Here is an 18,206-nt window from a genome sequence, read left to right as displayed (position 1 = left end):
TATTATCGGTGGAGAGATCGCATCATGCAAACTCAAGTTATGGATCACAGAACCTACAAGCAACAAAATGTTTAACTGTTAGAATGTACAGAAGGCGTTACTAGAAAGATTCCCCTGCTGTTAGAGGCAGGGAGAGTCTATTTGAACGAGCCTGTTAAATGTGCTGTGACATATGCTTCTCCTCTGGGAACCAATGACATCAGCAAGAAACTTCCACTTTGTCCTGTTTTAGTCTGAGGGGGATAAATATGTGTACCCGTATACTGGTTTTTTAGACCATGCTGAATGCTGTATGAACTGAGGGTCTCTATTCTGAGGTCTATCTCTGGGTCCGGAGGCGCAGCGTATGTATACTGTACTTGGGTCTGTAATATTTCCTTTTACGCCTAATTTGTGTATGTATCAATTGCGTGTAACTGACTGTACTTTTACCTGAATAATACTTGTGCGTTGGAACCACAGATTCCACTCCTGTCTTTATTTGCGGTCAGACTGTGTACGCAAATTAGCGTTATTCTTAGAGGTTTATAGGAAGGATTTTAGAAGGTATAGGCAGGGGTATATAAAGGTTATGATCCAGTTTCGTTAACATGTTCACAGATAGGGAGATCGGTCTCCTGCACTGAATGACGTTCAGTGAACACCGTTCAATGCCAGCACCGCACCCGGCGACCTGAAGGACTGAACACTAGCCGTTCAGTTTTTCAGGACGCCAGAAAGATAGGCCCCTTTAGTGAGCCAACCCATCATGGTACCTGATACAGATAGCATAGAGAAAAAGAGCAACAGAAGCAGCCTGATTTCCTTCAAAAAGTTACTTATTCGGGTGACAGCCCAATTTTCAGTAATTTATTGAGACAGTCTTTCAGATATTCCAATTACTGAGAATTATTAGGAGACTTTGGGGCCGATTCAGACGCGGATGCTAAGCCGCGTTCGTTCGCTATGGTTGATTGTTGCCCGTCTGCGCATGTGTATGCATCAAAATACGCATGCGTGAACCAGTCACTGCATCGGGGAATAGTGCACTCATAGTGCACAGACTGGAGGCTATTTTGAGTGACAGATAGTGCCGTTTGTGGGTGATAACAGGGGAAGGTGCTTGTGAACGGGGGAGTGGTGCTGCGAAAGCAGGTGTGTCTGGGCGTCAAAATGGCGTTTAATGGGCGTCCATAATTAGCATGGAAGCATCATTGTACACGTCACTTGGTTGTATTTCAGCCTGCAGTGATCGCAGTGCTTGCGGCGGGGTAGGGTCTACCTCAAGCGCAGCGTGCAGCTCCGATGGCTCTTGATGTTACTGATCAATCATACACTTCCTGGAGATGACGTGTGTTAAGAAAGAAAAGTGGGCGTCTTTATACCGGCGTGTGCTCACTCTGCCGTCGCTCTCTAAGACATAGAGGGCGTCTTTGCACCAGACAGTGTGAGCGCGGAATTTGCATACCCGGTCCCTTTTGGATACGAGCGATCGCGGCTTAGTGTCCGGGTCTGAATCGGTCCCTTTGTTCTAAAAAGGAAACCCCTACCTATAGGCTACTGTTTCAGGAGTCCTCAAGTCCCCATAGAAGCTATATTATCCGTTCAGCAATAATGCACTGTTTATTTAAGGTTGAGAGCATATCACAGGACAGCCTGCACTATGGGCCTGATTCAGACCCGGTCGCAAGTGCTGAGCGCTTGCAACCGGGTCGATGGTGGCCCAGAGTGCATGCGCACGATGGAGCCGGCTCCGTCGTGCGCATGCGCGAGACCGGATACCGACAGGCAATCCGTCGCTCCGGGTCTCATACCAAAGGGGGCGTGCCTTCGATGTTGAGTGACCGCACGCCCCCTTTGGTGGGCGGGCCGGGCGAGTGGCTGCCCAAACGGAGGCGTTCCCATGTGAACGCCTCCGTTTGGTGGCGGCCCCACTGACATCACGAGTGATGTCAGTGGGAGAGATTTCGCTTCTGTTAGAGCCGAAATCTCTCTGGGGCTTGCGGCAATGAGACCCTACCACAAGGGTCTCGTTGCAAGCCCGATGGTCTTCCTGGCTGCTCGTTATAGCTGTGGGTGGTCACCCACAGCTATAGCGAGCGGCCAGGAGGCAGTTCTAAAAAAAAAAGCTCGGCCCTGATTCAGAGTGAGCGCTCTGTCAGATCATCTGGCTCTGAATCAGGGCCAATATTCCTGAGCATACCAGCTTCACTGACTGTGCGGAAAGCTACAGTCTAGCCAAGATAGACACAATTAGTAACTATGGGCCTGATTCAGACCCACTCGCGACCGCTCGCAAGTGGGTCGATGTTATGCACTGAGCATGCGCACGACGGAGGGAGCTCCGTCGTGCGCATGCGCCAGATGCGACGAGCGAAGGAAAGTCCTTCGCTCGTTGTGTCCGATCAAAGGGGGCGTGCTGTCAATGTTGATTGACAGCACGCCCCCTTTGGTGGGCATGCCGGGGGCGTGCCTCCCTGACGGGGGCGTTCCCACGGGAACGCCTCCCGTCAGAAGCCGGCCCACTGACATCACTAGTGATGTCAGTGGGAGTGATTTTGGCTCTGATAGAGCCAAAATCACTCCGGAGCTTGCGGTTGAAAACCTCAACCGCAGGCTCCGGCTCGCAATTTCGATGGTCGCGATGGTCTCGACCATCGCGGCCATCAAAAAGCACGCTCGTATAGCCTGTGGGTGGTGACCCACAGCTATACGAGCGTCCAGGAGGACGCTCCATGAAAATGGAGCCCGGCCCTCATTCAGAGCGTGCGCTCTGCTCAGAGCGTACGGCTCTGAATGAGGGCCGATGTTGCTCTTATGAACCTTCACTGACTATCTCTACAAATGTTGCCAAATTCCTTCTATTTGACCAGCAGCTCAGGACAGGATTAAAGTATATAACTTCCTAGTGCAGCCTACTGAGGAAAACTAGGACACTCAACAGTGATTTCCTTAGGAGTCAGTGAGATCAGTTGTTTGTTTTTATTTACAATTGTCCAAGGGATTCAGGGCCTGATTCAGAGCCGCTCTCTCTGACAGAGTGTTCGCTCTGAATCAGGGCCGGCCTTTTTTTTTTTTGGATCGGCCTCTTGGCCGCTCGCATAGCTGTGGGTAACCACCCACAGCTATTGCAAGCGGCCATGATGATGGTCGTGATGGTCAAGACCATCGGGCTTGCGACGAGACCCTTGTGATAGGGTCTCGTGGCCGCAAGCCGCAGAGAGATTTCGGCTCTAAGAGAGCCAGAATCTTTCCACTGACATCACTTGTGATGTCAGTGGGGCCGCCCCCAAACGGTAGGCGTTCTCATGGGAACACCTCCGTTTGGGCAGCCACCCCCCTGGCCTGCCCACCAAAGGGGGCGAGCTATCACTCAACATCGACAGCTCGCCCCCTTTGGTGCGAGACCCGGAGCGACGGAGTGCCCGTCACTAGCCGGGTCTCGCGCATGCGCACAACGGAGCCGGCTCCGTCGTGCGCATGCGCTGTGGGCCACTATCGACCCGGTTGCGAGCGCTCAGCGCTTGCGACTGGGTCTGAATCAGGCCCTCATTCATTGAAGCAATATTTGTGCACCAACGATACAGTGCAGCTGGCCAGCAACCGTAAATTATAAGTACTTGCGTTTTCATAAAACATACGTTATAATCAAAATATGATAGTCAAAAGTTAATTGTATTTATTTACTGTGATGAACGAACCAACTTCATTTGTAGACAAACAGCCCCGGCGACTGAAAGGTTCCAGTAAAATAAATATCGGCTTATGTTTAAATCTCTCAATACTGCATTGTTGTAAGGTATATACTGTTTGTAAGGTACTAAGCTGAATCTTATTGTCAGTACTCTGGCTTCCTGCCCTTATACTCCTTATTGTTAATAAACCTATAAGTGTTTATGATACCAATTGGTCTGATATCTTGTGCTGCTATTGGGGATAGCTACTCCCAGAAAAACAGCTAAAAACTTGCTTCCGGGTAGAAGTCCAGTACAGTAAGTCTGATATTTGTTAGCCGGCATTAATATCGTGACCTGGGTGTCACAATCGCCCTTTTCCCAAGGAGGGGTGGGGCCTAACGGTGTCTATATTCCGTCCCCGTCCACTGAAGCTGTCAGCAGTGGCTCCTCTCCGGCTTGGGCTGCCCCCGGAGAGGAGTTTTGTAAAGTAGGTAAGTATGGGGCTAGAGGTGAATTCGCACATGCGCAGTACTCTTTTTGGAGCGGCGGTGGCGGCGTATTTTTTTTCACACCAAGTTCTGTTGTGGTTTGTATACAGACTCAGGTGCATACAGAATAGTGCTGTTTTTCTTGTTTTGTTGATACTGTTTCTGTTTCTGTACGGCTTCCTTTTGGCTCCATATAAATAAAGGATAATAATAATAATAATTAGGTGGATGCACACAAAAGAGGCAAAACACATATTGCACACAGGGCCTGATTCAGAGCTGAACGCTCTGACCAGAGCGCTTGCTCTGAATCAGTGCCCTCCTACCTTTTTTTCGAGCGTCCTCATGGACGCTCGCATAGCTGTGGGTTACCACCCACAGCTATAGCGAGCGTCCATGATGATGGTCACGATGGTCTTGACCATCGCGACCATCGGGCTTGCGACGGAGACCCTGCGGTAGGGTCTCGCTGCCGCAAGCCCAGGAGTGATTTTGGCTCTATCAGAGACAAAATCACTCCCACTAACATCACTAGTGATGTCAGTGGGGCCGGCTTGAGACGGTAGGTGTTCCCATGGGAACGCCTCCGTCTGACAGGCACGCCCCCGGCACGCCCACCAAAGGGGGCATGCTGTCAATCAACATCGACAGCACGCCCCCTTTGGTGCGAGACCCGGAGTGATGGAGAGCCCATCGCTCGCCGGGTCTCGTGCATGCGCACGACGGAGCTCCCTCCGTCGTGCGCATGCGCAGTGAGGGAACATCGACCCGCTTGCGAGCGTACTGCTGCTCACGAGCGGGTCTGAATGACCCCCACTGTGCGGCTGATTCGGGGATTGTGCGCATTGCCGATGTTTACAGATCTGTGCGATTATTAGTAAACCGCAAATGTGTATAAGCCGCACTGTGCATGCATCAAGGTACATTACCGTAGTTGTATGCAGTGACTTTTTACTTACAGTGTGAATGACAGTCAGAGAGCATTTGGAGGAGGTAATGGGGTATGGCGGAAAAGAACGCAGGTATGTCGCAACCATTTTGGGGGGTAGGTCACATTCTGTGTCTGCGAGCCCGTGTGCAGGGAATATGGCGTCTCAATTGTCATGGACATTCTGCAGGACCATAGGCTCACTCAGGGCTGCAACAAATGAGTGATCTGCCTACCCTCCAACATGACCCCTTCCATCAGATACAAGGGGTACACATACATTTAATATGTTTGCATGCAGGGAAATTTTATCCTCTGTAAAGTGTTGCAAAATATGTGCGCGATTTATAAATAACTGGTAATAATAAATGAATAAATACTTGTTGCTTTTTGCATATAGCCCAAAAGATTTGTTTTACTACTGTAAAATAGATTTGAGCTGGGGCGCACCCCTACCCAACCCTAAAGAAACCACTCTGCACATTTTAAATCTGCCCCACCTGCAGTGTGACATGGTTCCGCCAAAGGGTAAAGTAAAGCTGGGCATCCACTATACAATTATCTGTCAGATATCTGTCCTTTCTGGCTGGTTGGAATGAAAACCTGGTAATGTATGGGAGCAAATGACAGTCGTCCATTTGCTCACAAACACTGGAAAATAGCCAAATATGGTCGTTCAGACAAATTGGTTAAAACACACAAATTGTTTTTTTGTCCTTTTTTCAGTGTTTAAAACCATATGATCCACTGTCATTTGCTCCCATACATTACCAGGTTTTCATTCCAACCAGCCAGATTGGAAAGATATCTGACAGATAATTGTATAGTGGATGGCCAGCTTTAACGGTCAGATGTGTCAGATGAACGACTGAACGATTGAACGATTTGACCAATGATTTGAACGATTTGAACTACGAACGATTTTTGACTGCATTAAAATGACTGAAATCATCCAAAACTGACTGCAAACACATCAGATGTCAGATATCGTTATCTGACCATCGGGAACGCGCATCGTTCTTCGTTCAAACATGTCAGATATGTTAGATTTTCCTTCAGATATGAATGATTGAACGATTTTTTAAATCGTTATCGTTCAGATCTGAAGAAAACTCTGACCGTGTGTATGCACCATTACTCCTATTTTTTTTTGTGCTTTGCTGCTAACTGTGTGTCAGACCCACTTTATGTACAGTACTAGGAAAAGACTCTTGCAGCAGTTATTATTGTGACCACTAGATGGCAGGAGTATTGCACAGTTATGGGAGTGACTGGAGAGAGCATGTCTGGTTACAGGGAGGGGGTACATTTACTTGCTGTCTCTGTCTGGGAGTGATACTGCCTCTAGGCCCAGCCTTATAGGGAGGAGCTGTGAGTGCATATAGTGCTTTAATAACAATCCTTAGTGTCTCTGCCAGTGTCACACGCTGCAGACTGTCTCCACTACTGGCAGCATGGCTGGGGTACGGGTGGCAGTAGTCACAGGGGGCAACAAGGGGGTCGGTCTGGCTGTAGTGAGGGCCATGTGCAAGCAGTTCCAGGGAGACGTGTATCTGACAGCCAGGAACCCACAGCTGGGGGAGGAAGCTATCCTGGCACTGAAGGAGAAGGAAGGCTTGTGCCCTCTCTTCCATCAGCTGGACATCAATGACCTGAGCAGTATCCGGGCTCTGCGCGACTTCCTGAAGGAAAAGTATGGGGGGCTGGATGTCCTCATTAATAATGCTGGCATTGCATTTAAAGGTATGTCCCCCTGGGCTCTGGCGTCTTACCCCAGGCACTATACTGCCATGTGTTACAGGACTGCCTGGCAGTTAATGAGTTAATAATATTGCAATACATGTCACTAGTGTCTTTCACTGATTTGCCGATCACGATCAAAATATGATTGTGAAATTTAACATGGAGAATTTCACCGATCCTCCAATGGATCGTGGAGCATCGATGGCCGCGGGATGGCATTCCCGATTGCAAGATTTCGCAACCTAACGGTAGGCGTATGGGGGCCTTTATATGAGCGGAATGTTATGATATTGACTTTTGCAATTTATTATATCTCATTATTCTTATTTACTAATAATTGACACTTCTTTTTCTATTAATAATAAACGTATTTGTATAACAAAGTTTTATGCTGTGAAAACCCCCAAAAAATCTGCTTATTGCCATGAAATAAGTGCTGGTAGGGATGTAGCTAGATTATCGACAGGCAGAATCCTGAGAATGGAAGCCAGACTCGGGACTAAAGGTAAGCGTCGAAATCCCCCTGCCTATCTTTAGCCCCATCCCGAATTCCCGACGGCCGGCACCCCGAACGAAGGTAAGCGGGTTTTCTAGCTGTAAGCTGTGCAGGGGGGTGGGGGGGTTAGGCTAGGTGAAGGGGATGGTTAGGGTTAGGCACCACTGGGAGGGGGGTAAAGGTTAAGCACCCCCCGGGAGCGTTAGGGTGCGGGAAGGGGGGATAGGAATAGGCACCACTGGGGGGAGGTTAAGGTTAGGTACCCCTAAGGGAGGGTTAGGAGGGGAGAGGGGAGGGTTAGGGTACTTACCAGCCCCTACCGGTATGTAGACCGTTCGGGCTTCCGGCATCAGTATTTTATCCGGCGGCTATACCGATTCCTAATAGTAAGTTTGCTACAATGGTGACTTATATTATGGTAACATTTATAATTCAGATAAAGGGATATTACTATAATTATTAGTTTAAAACGAGACAAGGAGAAGATATTGCTGATACCTGCAGTATTTTGTGTGGATGCCATTTGCCCAAAAATGAAAACTAGGCCTTTTGTTTTCTTGGAATAGATACTAAAGCTGCAGCTATTATCTCTCTAGCTGGATCCATTAATTATTTATTTTATCGGTGTAGTATGTATTACCGCCGGCCGCAGAGGTGAAGATCCCGATCGCTAATAAGGTAAGTATAACTAACCCTATTTCCCCCCTAACCCTCCCTGAGGGGTGCCTAACCCTAACCTCCCCCCCCAAGTGCCTAAACCTAACCCCCCTTCCCCGCAGCCTAACCCTAAGTCTCCCGGTGCCCAACCATAACCTCCCCTTGGCGGTGCCTAACCCTAACCCCCCCTTCCCCTAGCCTAAACCTAGCCCTCTCGGGGGGGGTGCCTAACCCTAAGACCTAAACTCCCCCCTCCCCGCGGCTGCCCAACTTACCTTTGCTCGGTATGCCGGGGGGCTCCCGGCGGAATTGGTATGAAATACGATTCCCGACAGCGGCAGCCTGACATCAGCAGAGATCCCGGCAGCAGAAGCCCGACAGCGCTGGAAATCCCGATCGTGGATAGGCAAGTATTGTCTAACCTAACCCCCCTAACCCTCCTTAGGGGTGCCTAACCTTAACCTCCCCCCCCCCGTGCCTAACCCTAACCTCCCCCCCCAAGTACCTAACCCTAATCACCCCCTTCCCCGCTGCCTAAACCTAATCGCCCCCCCCATCCCCGCCATCTAAACCTAAGTCCCCCGGGGGGGGGTGCCTAACCCTAAGTCCCCCCCAGGGGTGCCTAACCCGGGAAGCAATCGGGAAGCCGACTGCCTATATACCGGCAGCCGGCTTCCCGACTGTCTTATCCCGGCAAGGGTGAAATGCATTTGACCGGCGCCCGGCATCACGATCGTAGTGATGCCGAGTGTCGCGAGCGGACAGCCGCGGGGGGGGAGGGTTAGGTTTAGGGCTCCTGGGGGGACTTAGGGTTAGGCACCCCCCCGGGAGGGTTAGGGTTAGGCTAGGGGGAGGGAGGGTTAGGGTTAGGCACCCCCGGGGGGGACTTAGGGTTAGGCACCCCCCCGGGGGACTTAGGTTTAGGCAGCGGGGAAGGGGGTGGTTAGGGTTAGGCACTTAGAGGGGGGATTAGGGTTAGGCACTTGGGGGGGAAGTTAGGGTTAGGCACCCCTAAGGAGGGTTAGGTTAGGTTAGTGGATACTTACCTATCCACGATCGGGATTTCCAGCGCTGTCGGGCTTCCGCTGCGTCTCACTCTGCTCCTGTCGGGCTGCCGCTGACGGGAATCGAACCACCGGCCATGCGGCCGGCGGTATTTCATACCCATTCCGCCTAACCCTACCCCTAGCCTAACCCTCCCGGGGGGGTGCCTAACCCTAAGTCCCCCCCCCGGGTGGCCTAAACCTAACCCTCCCCCCCCGCGGCTGTCCGCTCGCGGCGCCCGGCATCACTACGATCGGGATGCCTGGCGCCGGTCTCCCGGCATCGGGGAAATGCCGGGCGTCTACATCTAGACGCCCGGCATTTCACCCTCGCCGGGATATGACAGTCGGGAAGCCGGCTGCCGGTATTAAGGCAGTCGGCTTCCTGATTGCATACCCTCCCGGCGTAGGTCTAATGACAGGTGTCGGTATTTCGATGCCTGTCATTAGTACCTTCCGAAATTTGACAGCCGGGAAGCCGGCGGTTGGCATTTAGACCGTCGGCTTCCTGACTACATCCCATTTTTATTTATATAGCACGCACCTATTGTGCAGCGCTTTACAGTTGCTAACATCAGACCCTGCCCCAGTGGAGCTTAAAATCTATATTCCCTACCACATGGGCACACACAAGGATAATTTGTGATTAGAAGCCAATTAACCTACCAGTATGTTTTTGGAATGTGGGAGGAAGCTGGTCCACCTGGAAGAAACCCACCCAAACACAGGGAGAACATACAAACTGCACACAGATGGGCCATGACCTCAGTGCTGTGAGGCAATAACGCCATTGTTGACCACTACGCCATCCATGCTGCCCCAGGGATGGTATAAAGTCAAGGACAAGTATGTCTGATGAATATAAAATCCCAGGTGAGTGCCCACAAACTGAAGGAAATGAGGGGCAGGGTTGGCTACGGGGGAAAAAGTCTTTAGCAGTGGGGTATGCCAGCTATAGCCCCCCCCTTACATTGCTGATAATGTGGGAGGGGGAGAGTGGATGTAACAGCATCCTTTTCCCAGGAGACCATTAAAGGAGAGGCCATATTAGCACTCAGAAACAGATTGTCAGTATCTCCCTGTTGTTATTGCCGGCACCCCACCAATCAGATTGCTGACAGCCATTTAGTGGGTATGACGGCGTCCTGGCATAGCTGGGCTTCCACTACAGCAGGCAGAGACAGCGACTAACCACAGGAAGGGGTGAGTACACTATATGGCCACATCAGACCCCTGGATATTTTGTGGTCATTGGCAGAGATAGGAGCAGGGTGAGGTGTTGGTGAACTACATCACAGTAACACTACCAGAGATTTAGGGGTCTGCACTCGGTGTGGTCTTTGCTGCTCCCTACAGCCGTCAATAGAATGCTCTTTGTGTTGGTAATTGGTGTAATACTTGCTCACCTGTAAGGGGGGGGGGGGGGGGGTAGTAGGTGCTGGGGTAAGTAACACAGCCTGCTTCTTTCCAGCTCTCTGGTAGATTTCCAACCGGTTTCCTTAAACCTGTATGTCCCAAATCAACAATTTTCTTTATCTAACCCCTGAACAAAATAGTAAAACCTAATCGCATGTAGTAATACTGGGACTATACTGACTAATAATATAACTTGATCTTTGCCAGCTTTCCTATACACACTAGGTGTAATATAACCCTAATACTTATCATTGGCATCGCAGGTGTAACAATAGTACAGAACAGAATATTATTATATACTTATGAGCAAATGATGGCTGAAATCAGTGCTGCCGCTTTTGCCTTCATGAAAGAGTAACTTTGTCTTTTTGGGCCATGATTTAGAGCTGCACGTCGTGGCGATGTCGCTAGCGGGCGGTGTGTTAAGCCTGTGCGTGCATCCGAGTCACCCTGCGCATGCCTGCCCATGGTTAGTGCACGGAGTCGCAAAATGAATTTGGATGCAAAAACTGGGTGTTCCGGGGAGGTAACTGGTGTGTCGCTAACGGCGACTGCGTCTAAAGATGGAGTAAGGCTGACCTAGAACGTTATGTTCAGATGCAGTAATTGCAACTGCAACAGGGCTGATGCAAGTTTCAATGGTGCAACTGACAGCGCACCCAAGGGTATCGTAAGAGAGGAGGGGGTGCATTCCCCGCGTCAGGCCCCCTCCTCTCTCCCCGGTGGCGAGCAGCCGACTGACGCAGCTGGCCGGCTACCACAGAGTCAGTAGACTCTGGGCACTAGAGTGTGCCCAGAGTCTACTGCGCGTGCACAGAACGCCGGAAAAATGACACCTGGCGCAGGACCACGGACATGTGAGTTTTAGATAATATGGGTGCAGTGGGTGTGGTGGGCGGGGCCCCATTAGAAGGTGCAAAGGAGGCTTAGAAACGGTCGCGGCAGTAGCATAAAGCCGCAGCCATGCCTGAACATACCTACAACTCCAGTAGGGAACCTGAGACTTAACATTTTGTCATTTCTCTGTATTTTTCCAGGATTAATGGATTAATTCCTGCGAGGTACCAGTGTAACAATATCAGCAGGAAGATTAAATACGCACCTGCTTTCTGTATGTGATGCCAAAAAGAAGGTATAGGCTGACAATTATCGGTGGAACAGCGCAGTAATCTGGGTTAGGAGGTCCTGTATGACTTACTAAATAGTAACTTCGATCAGTAAAGATGAAATATAACTCTTTATTAAATACAGAAGCAATGTGATTACTTGATCGGTGATGTTGCAATACAATTGTGTTTTCCCAGTTGCTGACACGACCCCGTTTGGTACCCAGGCTGAGGTAACCATGAGAACAAACTTTTTTGGCACTCGAGACATTTGTAACGAGCTACTTCCTCTAATTAAACCAAACGGTGAGCTTACTGCGGTGGTCATGGACCGTTCAATGCCATAAATTACTTGTGTCGTAATAAAACGGGCAGCTGGCGGTGCAGAGCGCTCCGCCTATGTGGGCGTGATCATGTGGAACAATAGGAAGCACGGAGCTTGTTGTTTCCTATTGGCCCACGGGGTCACACCCCCTTCTGACAAGATTTGCTTGTTATGTACATAAATCAGGCATATAACAGTTACTGAAAATAACATAAATGTGTCACTCTGGCACAGGGCCCCAAAAAAGTCTAGTTACGGCTCTGTAAATGTGTATATAGTTCAGACACTGAGCATGACTGAGGAAGAGTATATAGGTAAGACACCTAGCAGTAACTGAGCATAACATGAATACATACCTAGTTCAGGCACCTGTGCTGTATCGCAATGATAAAGATATAAGCTGTGTACTGTGTTACAGCATTTGGTAGTGTCGTAGGCCGGTGAGGCCTTATCTGTAGGATGAAGTGAGGCTCCCGTACATTGGGCCCGATTCAGAGGCGCTCGCTATTTGCGAGCACTCGCTCTGAATCAGGGCAGATTTTTTGCAAAAAAATCCGCCTCCAGGCCGCTCGCATAGCTGTGGGTGACCACCCACCGCTTTTGCGAGCGGCCTGGCGATGGTCGTGATTACCTCGACCATCGGGCTTGCTACGAGACCCTTGTGGTAGGGCAGGAAGTTCACTACTGACATCACGAATTATGTCAGTAGGGCCGCCCACAAACGGCAGACGTTCCTTCGGGAACGCCTCCGTTTGTCCAGCCACCCCCTCCCCGCCTACAAAACGGGGCGAGCTGTAGATCAACATCGACAGCCTCCCCGTTTTGTAGCAAGCTCCAGGGCTCGCACACGCTGCGTGTGCGCACTGGCCAACCATCGATCCGCTTACGAGCGCTATGCGCTTGCGAGTGGGTCTGAATCAGGCCCATTATCCAAGGATAAGACATTTCTTTCTACACCCCTAAATTTTCTAGAATGTCAGAACAACTCATTAGAAGTTGATTCTTGGAATGTCTGTTACTGACTTGGGCGCTGATTGAGATGTGCAACACCGTAAGGAGAAAATACGCCTTCTGCCAGCATCGCAGATGCCAGTGCTGCATTCCAAGACGTAGAATCGGATCTTCTGTGAGACCGTCGGCCATCTGAGTAATCCTAAAGTTGTTCAGTTTGCCCCTCGCAGCTCCATAGCCGGGGCCAGGAAATCTACGTAGGAAGACGCAGACCCTGTCCTCTGCACTCCCAGAAAACGGTGTCCTCTAGTGGTCACTTTCTTTCTCCCACTATAAAGGGTATATTTTTACTGAAGTGCGGGTTTTTAGAAGTGGAGATATTGCCCATAGCAACCAATCAGATTCTACTTAACATTTATCTAGCACCTTCTAGAAGATAAGAGCTAGAATCTGATTGGTTGCTATGGGCAACATCTCCACTTCTAAAAACCCGCACTTTAGTAAAAATATACCCCTACGAGTGTTGTTTTTCTGTATTAACCATTATTGTATTGTGCCCACATAATTTTCATGAGGCCTGGCCTATATTCATGAGCTACTGGTTCATAATGAATTGATTGGTTACTAATATTAGCTCAGCCCACCCAATGGCCGCCTCTGTTGTTGGTGTATAATTAGCAGGTCCTACTGAAAGACAAATTAGGGTGTGCGCTTTACTGCATAAGATGTGCCTCTGCCATACTATGGATCAACTTGGGATTTTGGGTGTACAAAGGACTAAGCTCCGAGCACATATGTTTTTCGTGCTGTCCTGTATCTATTTAGCTGTTGACTATGTGTGTCTTGTTCTTCTAGGGAGAGTGGTCAACGTGTCCAGTATGGTCAGCTATATGAACCTACCAAAGTGCAGCCCAGAACTACAGGAACAATTCCGCAGTGACACCATCACAGAGGAGGAGCTGGCTAGGCTCATGGAGAAGTTTGTCGAAGATGCCAAAAAGGGCAACCACCAAAAACAAGGCTGGCCGAACACTGCGTATGGCGTCACCAAAATTGGCGTGACGGTGTTATCCAGAATCCAAGCTCGTCGGTTAAAGGAGACCAGGAAGGGAGAGGGCATTATCCTCAATGCCTGCTGTCCAGGGTGGGTGAGGACCGACATGGCTGGTCCCAATGCTACCAAGTCTCCAGATGAAGGTGCCGAGACACCGGTGTATCTGGCTCTCCTCCCACCGGAAGCTAAATCACCGTATGGAGAAATTGTCAGTGAAAAGAAAGTTATTGCATGGTAGAGGCAAAGTCTCAATCATTTTTTGTGAAATCCCAACCTGCCAAACCTTCAGCCTTAATCTATAGAAGCACTTATCTGATATATTGAGTTTACCTGCCCTTGTCATTCTTGTGTAGAAATAAAGAGTTAATCTGCTTAAATAGTAAGTGTTTTTTTTTACCTGAATAATATTATTATTATCGCTAGTTTATTTACAGGAGCCACAAATGTCTACGGTGATGTACAGAGCGGTAGGACAATCAGGGAAGACATAATTCACATAAACACAATTAAAGTAGACTTTCAAAAAGCAGTTACAAGGATATCAAGAAGTAATCCAAGTAGGATAACAAAAGGCAATTCTAAGGATATATGAATGAAGTGTTTTTGAGGGAAGAGTCTTATCTTGGCGATGATCCAGAGGTGGAAATGACGGGAGAGGGACTAAATATGGGGTGAAGGAGAGAAGAGGAGTCACAGGCCCTATGTTCCCTACTCTAAAGTTACAGGGACTGAAAGTGTGTGTGTGTGTGTGTGCTCTTGCAATTCTATCTTTCTGGGGACTTGGGGTGGACAGCACACCAACACCGGTGGGACATCTAGCACAGTGGGGACCTAAAATGAAGTCCCCACGAGTCAAACCATTGGAGACAAAAGAGGAGGCATGTACCTGTTACCCCACATAGCAATTGGGCATGTCCCTGAAAATCACGTTTCCAAGAGTTTTATGGGTGTCGGTGTGTATGCCGTGCTGAGGGTGTGTGTTTAAGAGATCTCTGACAGAAAAAAAATAAAATAAAATTGGGGTGCAATGGCACCACTTGTCCACCTGGGGGGGCGCGTGTCCCCACCTTACGCTCTCCCCATGTTTTAAATTCATTTCTGGCTATTTAGAGGGAAAAAATAAATTGGGGTGCAATAGCGCCACTTGTCCACCGGGGGGGGCGCGTGTCCCCCCATGTTTTAATTTCATGGGTGGCTATTTAGAAAAAGAAAAAAAAAATTGGGGTGCAATGGCGCCACTTGTCCACCGGGGGGGGGCGCGTGTCCCCCCATGTTTTAATTTCATGGGTGGCTATTTAGAAAAAGAAAAAAAAAATTGGGGTGCAATGGCGCCACTTGTCCACCGGGGGGGGGGCGCGTGTCCCCCCATGTTTTAATTTCAGGGGTGGCTATTTAGAAAAAGAAAAAAAAATTGGGGTGCAATGGCGCCACTTGGCCACCGGGGGGGCGCGTGTCCCCCCATGTTTTAATTTCATGGGTGGCTATTTAGAAAAAGAAAAAAAAAATTGGGGTGCAATGGCGCCACTTGGCCACCGGGGGGGCGCGTGTCCCCCCATGTTTTAATTTCATGGGTGGCTATTTAGAAAAAAAAAAAAATTGGGGTGCAATGGCGCCACTTGGCCACCGGGGGGGGGGCGCGTGTCCCCCCATGTTTTAATTTCATGGGTGGCTATTTAGAAAAAAAAAATAAAAAATTGGGGTGCAATGGCGCCACTTGGCCTCCGGGGGGGGGGCGCGTGTCCCCCCATGTTTTAATTTCATGGGTGGCTATTTAGAAAAAAAAATAAAAAATTGGGGTGCAATGGCGCTACTTGTCCACCGGGGGTGGGGGGGGGTGGGTTTGGGGGGGCGCGTTTCCCGACCTTACACTCTCCCCATGTTTTCATTTCATGGGGGGGTGTCTATTTTTTCCCCAAAAAAATATTTTTTTGGAGTGCAATGGCGCCACGTGTCCACCAGGGTGGGAGGGGGTGCCTGGGGTTTTCCCCCCCCCCCACCTTACAGTCTCCCCATGTTTTTACTTCATGGGCGGCCTCTGTTTTATTTTTATTTTTTTTCCCAAAAATTTTCTCGGGGTGCTGCTGCACCGGCGACAGGCGTCCGCCGGGGGGCGCCACCGTGCCGGTCGAGCCCGAGCCCCCTCCCCAGCCACCCATTGGCCCCTCAGGCCTCGGGGCGGCGGTCCCGGGAGGCCGACTCCCCTCTGCGGAGGCCCCAATGAGGTCGGATCTGGGTGCCCGCGTCCGTCCGGCGCTTCCAAGGCCTCGGGGAAGAGAGGGGGAAGTCGCCGCTGAAGGTGGCGCGCAGCGCCGATGGCGAGACCCACGGGGGAATTCCTCCCCCGGATTGTTAGGAGCGAGCAAGAGAGAAGGACGGGGCGGGGTCTTATCCCACCCGACGAGGCCCAGGCCGTGCTCCATGAGACCCATGGGGACTCTGCGAGCGAGGTGGCCCGGAGAGGGAACCAGGAGTGCAAGGGAGGTTCTGTGTCTGAGGTTGCCCGGGCAGGGCTCCAGGCGTAAAAGGGCAGAGAGGCCCCTCTGCTATCTTGGAAGCCTGCGTGGGCTGAACAGGGCGAATCTTCTCCCTCCCTTTACCAGGAGCGTGAGGGAGTTGCCGTGACGGAGCTTGCCCGAGCAGGGAACCGGAGGGTGACCGGGGTGAGAGCCCCATCCACCAGTGCGGGAGCCCCGTGGGTCTTGCGTTGAGGCTTAATGAGGACGACCCTTCCCTGCGGTGCACTGCCACCTGGTGGCAGACAGGGGAACTGCAACCTCTGGAAGTCCCAATGAGGTCGGGAAAAAGGGCCCGATGCCGGGACCCGGTTCCAGGAGGTCGGGTAAAATCTGCCGGCGCCCCGCAAAAGGTGGCGCGCAGCAGCGACGCCGTGACGTCCGAGGGAATTCCTCGGGCGGATTCATAGGTGGTGAAGAGATGCGAGAGAGAGAGCCAGGAAGAGATCCGTGGGGCACAGCGCGAGTTTTCCCAAAGTTTCACCCGAGTTACCCTTCCAATCGATGGGGGCACTCTTTGTCCCAGGTTGATTCTGCTGAAAGTGCATGGCTCCAAGAGTGCAAGGGAGGTTCTGTGTCTGAGGTTACCCGGGCAGGGCTCCAGGCGTAAAAGGGCAGAGAGGCCCCTCTGCTATCATGGAAGCCTGCGTGGGCTGAACAGGGCGAATCTTCTCCCTCCCTTTACCAGGAGCATGAGGGAGTTGCCGTGACGGAGCTTGCCCGAGCAGGGAACCGGAGGGTGACCGGGGTGAGAGCCCCATCCACCAGTGCGGGAGCCCCGTGGGTCTTGCGTTGAGGCTTAATGAGGACGACCCTTCCGTGCGGTGCACTGCCACCTGGTGGCAGACAGGGGAACTGCAACCTCTGGAAGTCCCAATGAGGTCGGGAAAAAGGGCCCGATGCCGGGACCCGGTTCCAGGAGGTCGGGTAAAATCTGCCGGCGCCCCGCAAAAGGTGGCGCGCAGCAGCGACGCCGTGACGTCCGAGGGAATTCCTCGGGCGGATTCATAGGTGGCGAAGAGATGCAAGAGAGAGAGCCAGGAAGAGATCCGTGGGGCACAGCGCTAGAAGGCTCGAGGTGCCCCTGAGCCACCCTTCCGATCGATGAGGCACCCCGCGTCCCGGCGGGGAGGGACGATCGCTCGGCCGGAACCCAGGGGTCCCGGCTGGTTTCATGGGCGAACCTGACCCTCCCTCAGCCCACGGCGCGCCCGGCACCCCTCCGCCACGAGGGTGTCCGGTCCACCAGGTGTCCGCCTTGCGCTCCGACCCCCTTTCACCGGGGGGGACCGGGAGGGCAGGCGGGCCCCGTCTGACTCCAGGCGGTCGTGGTCTGCTCTGTCTGTCAGCCCCAGCTCAGGCATCCGACACTGCCAGGGGCTTCCGGGGAGGCTGTCCTCGTTCCCGGGCGAGGCGCTCACCCCCGGGCCCCGGCGGAGCACACGATTTCTCCGGAACCGCTCGAGCGTCGACCTGCGAAACAGACCCTTTCCCAGAGAAGGGCCCGGTGCGCCGCCCGTTGCCCCGACGGTGTAGCGCCCGCACGCAGAGGGCCGTGGCCCGGCCTGCGGAGAGAAAGGCAGAGAGAGATGGGGCGGCCCCCCCGTGAGAGCGACAGAGAGAGAGCCGGGGTGAGTCCCCGCGGCTGTGGGGCGTGAGAGAAATTGACCGAGCCGCGGAGACAAAGAGCGAGGGCGGCCGAGATGGAAACACGGCAGGAGGAGAGGGGAGTCCTTTTCGGAGGGAGCCGGTCGGAAGCTGCGCGCCGAGCGGGCCTGGGCCAGTCCCGGGCCCGGGTCGGGTGGGCGACCGCGCTCCGCACTTCTACAC

At 51.7% G+C, this 18,206-nt stretch overlaps 1 protein-coding gene across 1 annotated transcript; it reads left to right on the top strand.

Moving 5' to 3' along the window:
• Positions 1-6,377: 6,377 nt before the first annotated feature.
• Positions 6,378-14,240, top strand: LOC148509430 (carbonyl reductase [NADPH] 1-like). Its single transcript, XM_088443168.1, has 3 exons — positions 6,378-6,815; positions 11,732-11,839; positions 13,665-14,240. Exons 1-3 carry the CDS (start codon positions 6,527-6,529, stop codon positions 14,099-14,101), a joined length of 834 nt encoding a protein of 277 aa, XP_088299294.1. The 5' UTR covers positions 6,378-6,526; the 3' UTR covers positions 14,102-14,240.
• Positions 14,241-18,206: the final 3,966 nt, after the last annotated feature.

The sequence above is a fragment of the Taudactylus pleione genome, unplaced genomic scaffold (genome assembly GCF_031769625.1).
Source record: "Taudactylus pleione unplaced genomic scaffold, aTauple2 ptg000327l, whole genome shotgun sequence".
In the NCBI taxonomy this organism is placed as follows: domain Eukaryota; kingdom Metazoa; phylum Chordata; class Amphibia; order Anura; family Myobatrachidae; genus Taudactylus; species Taudactylus pleione.
This window is presented reverse-complemented; position numbering and strand designations above follow the sequence as displayed.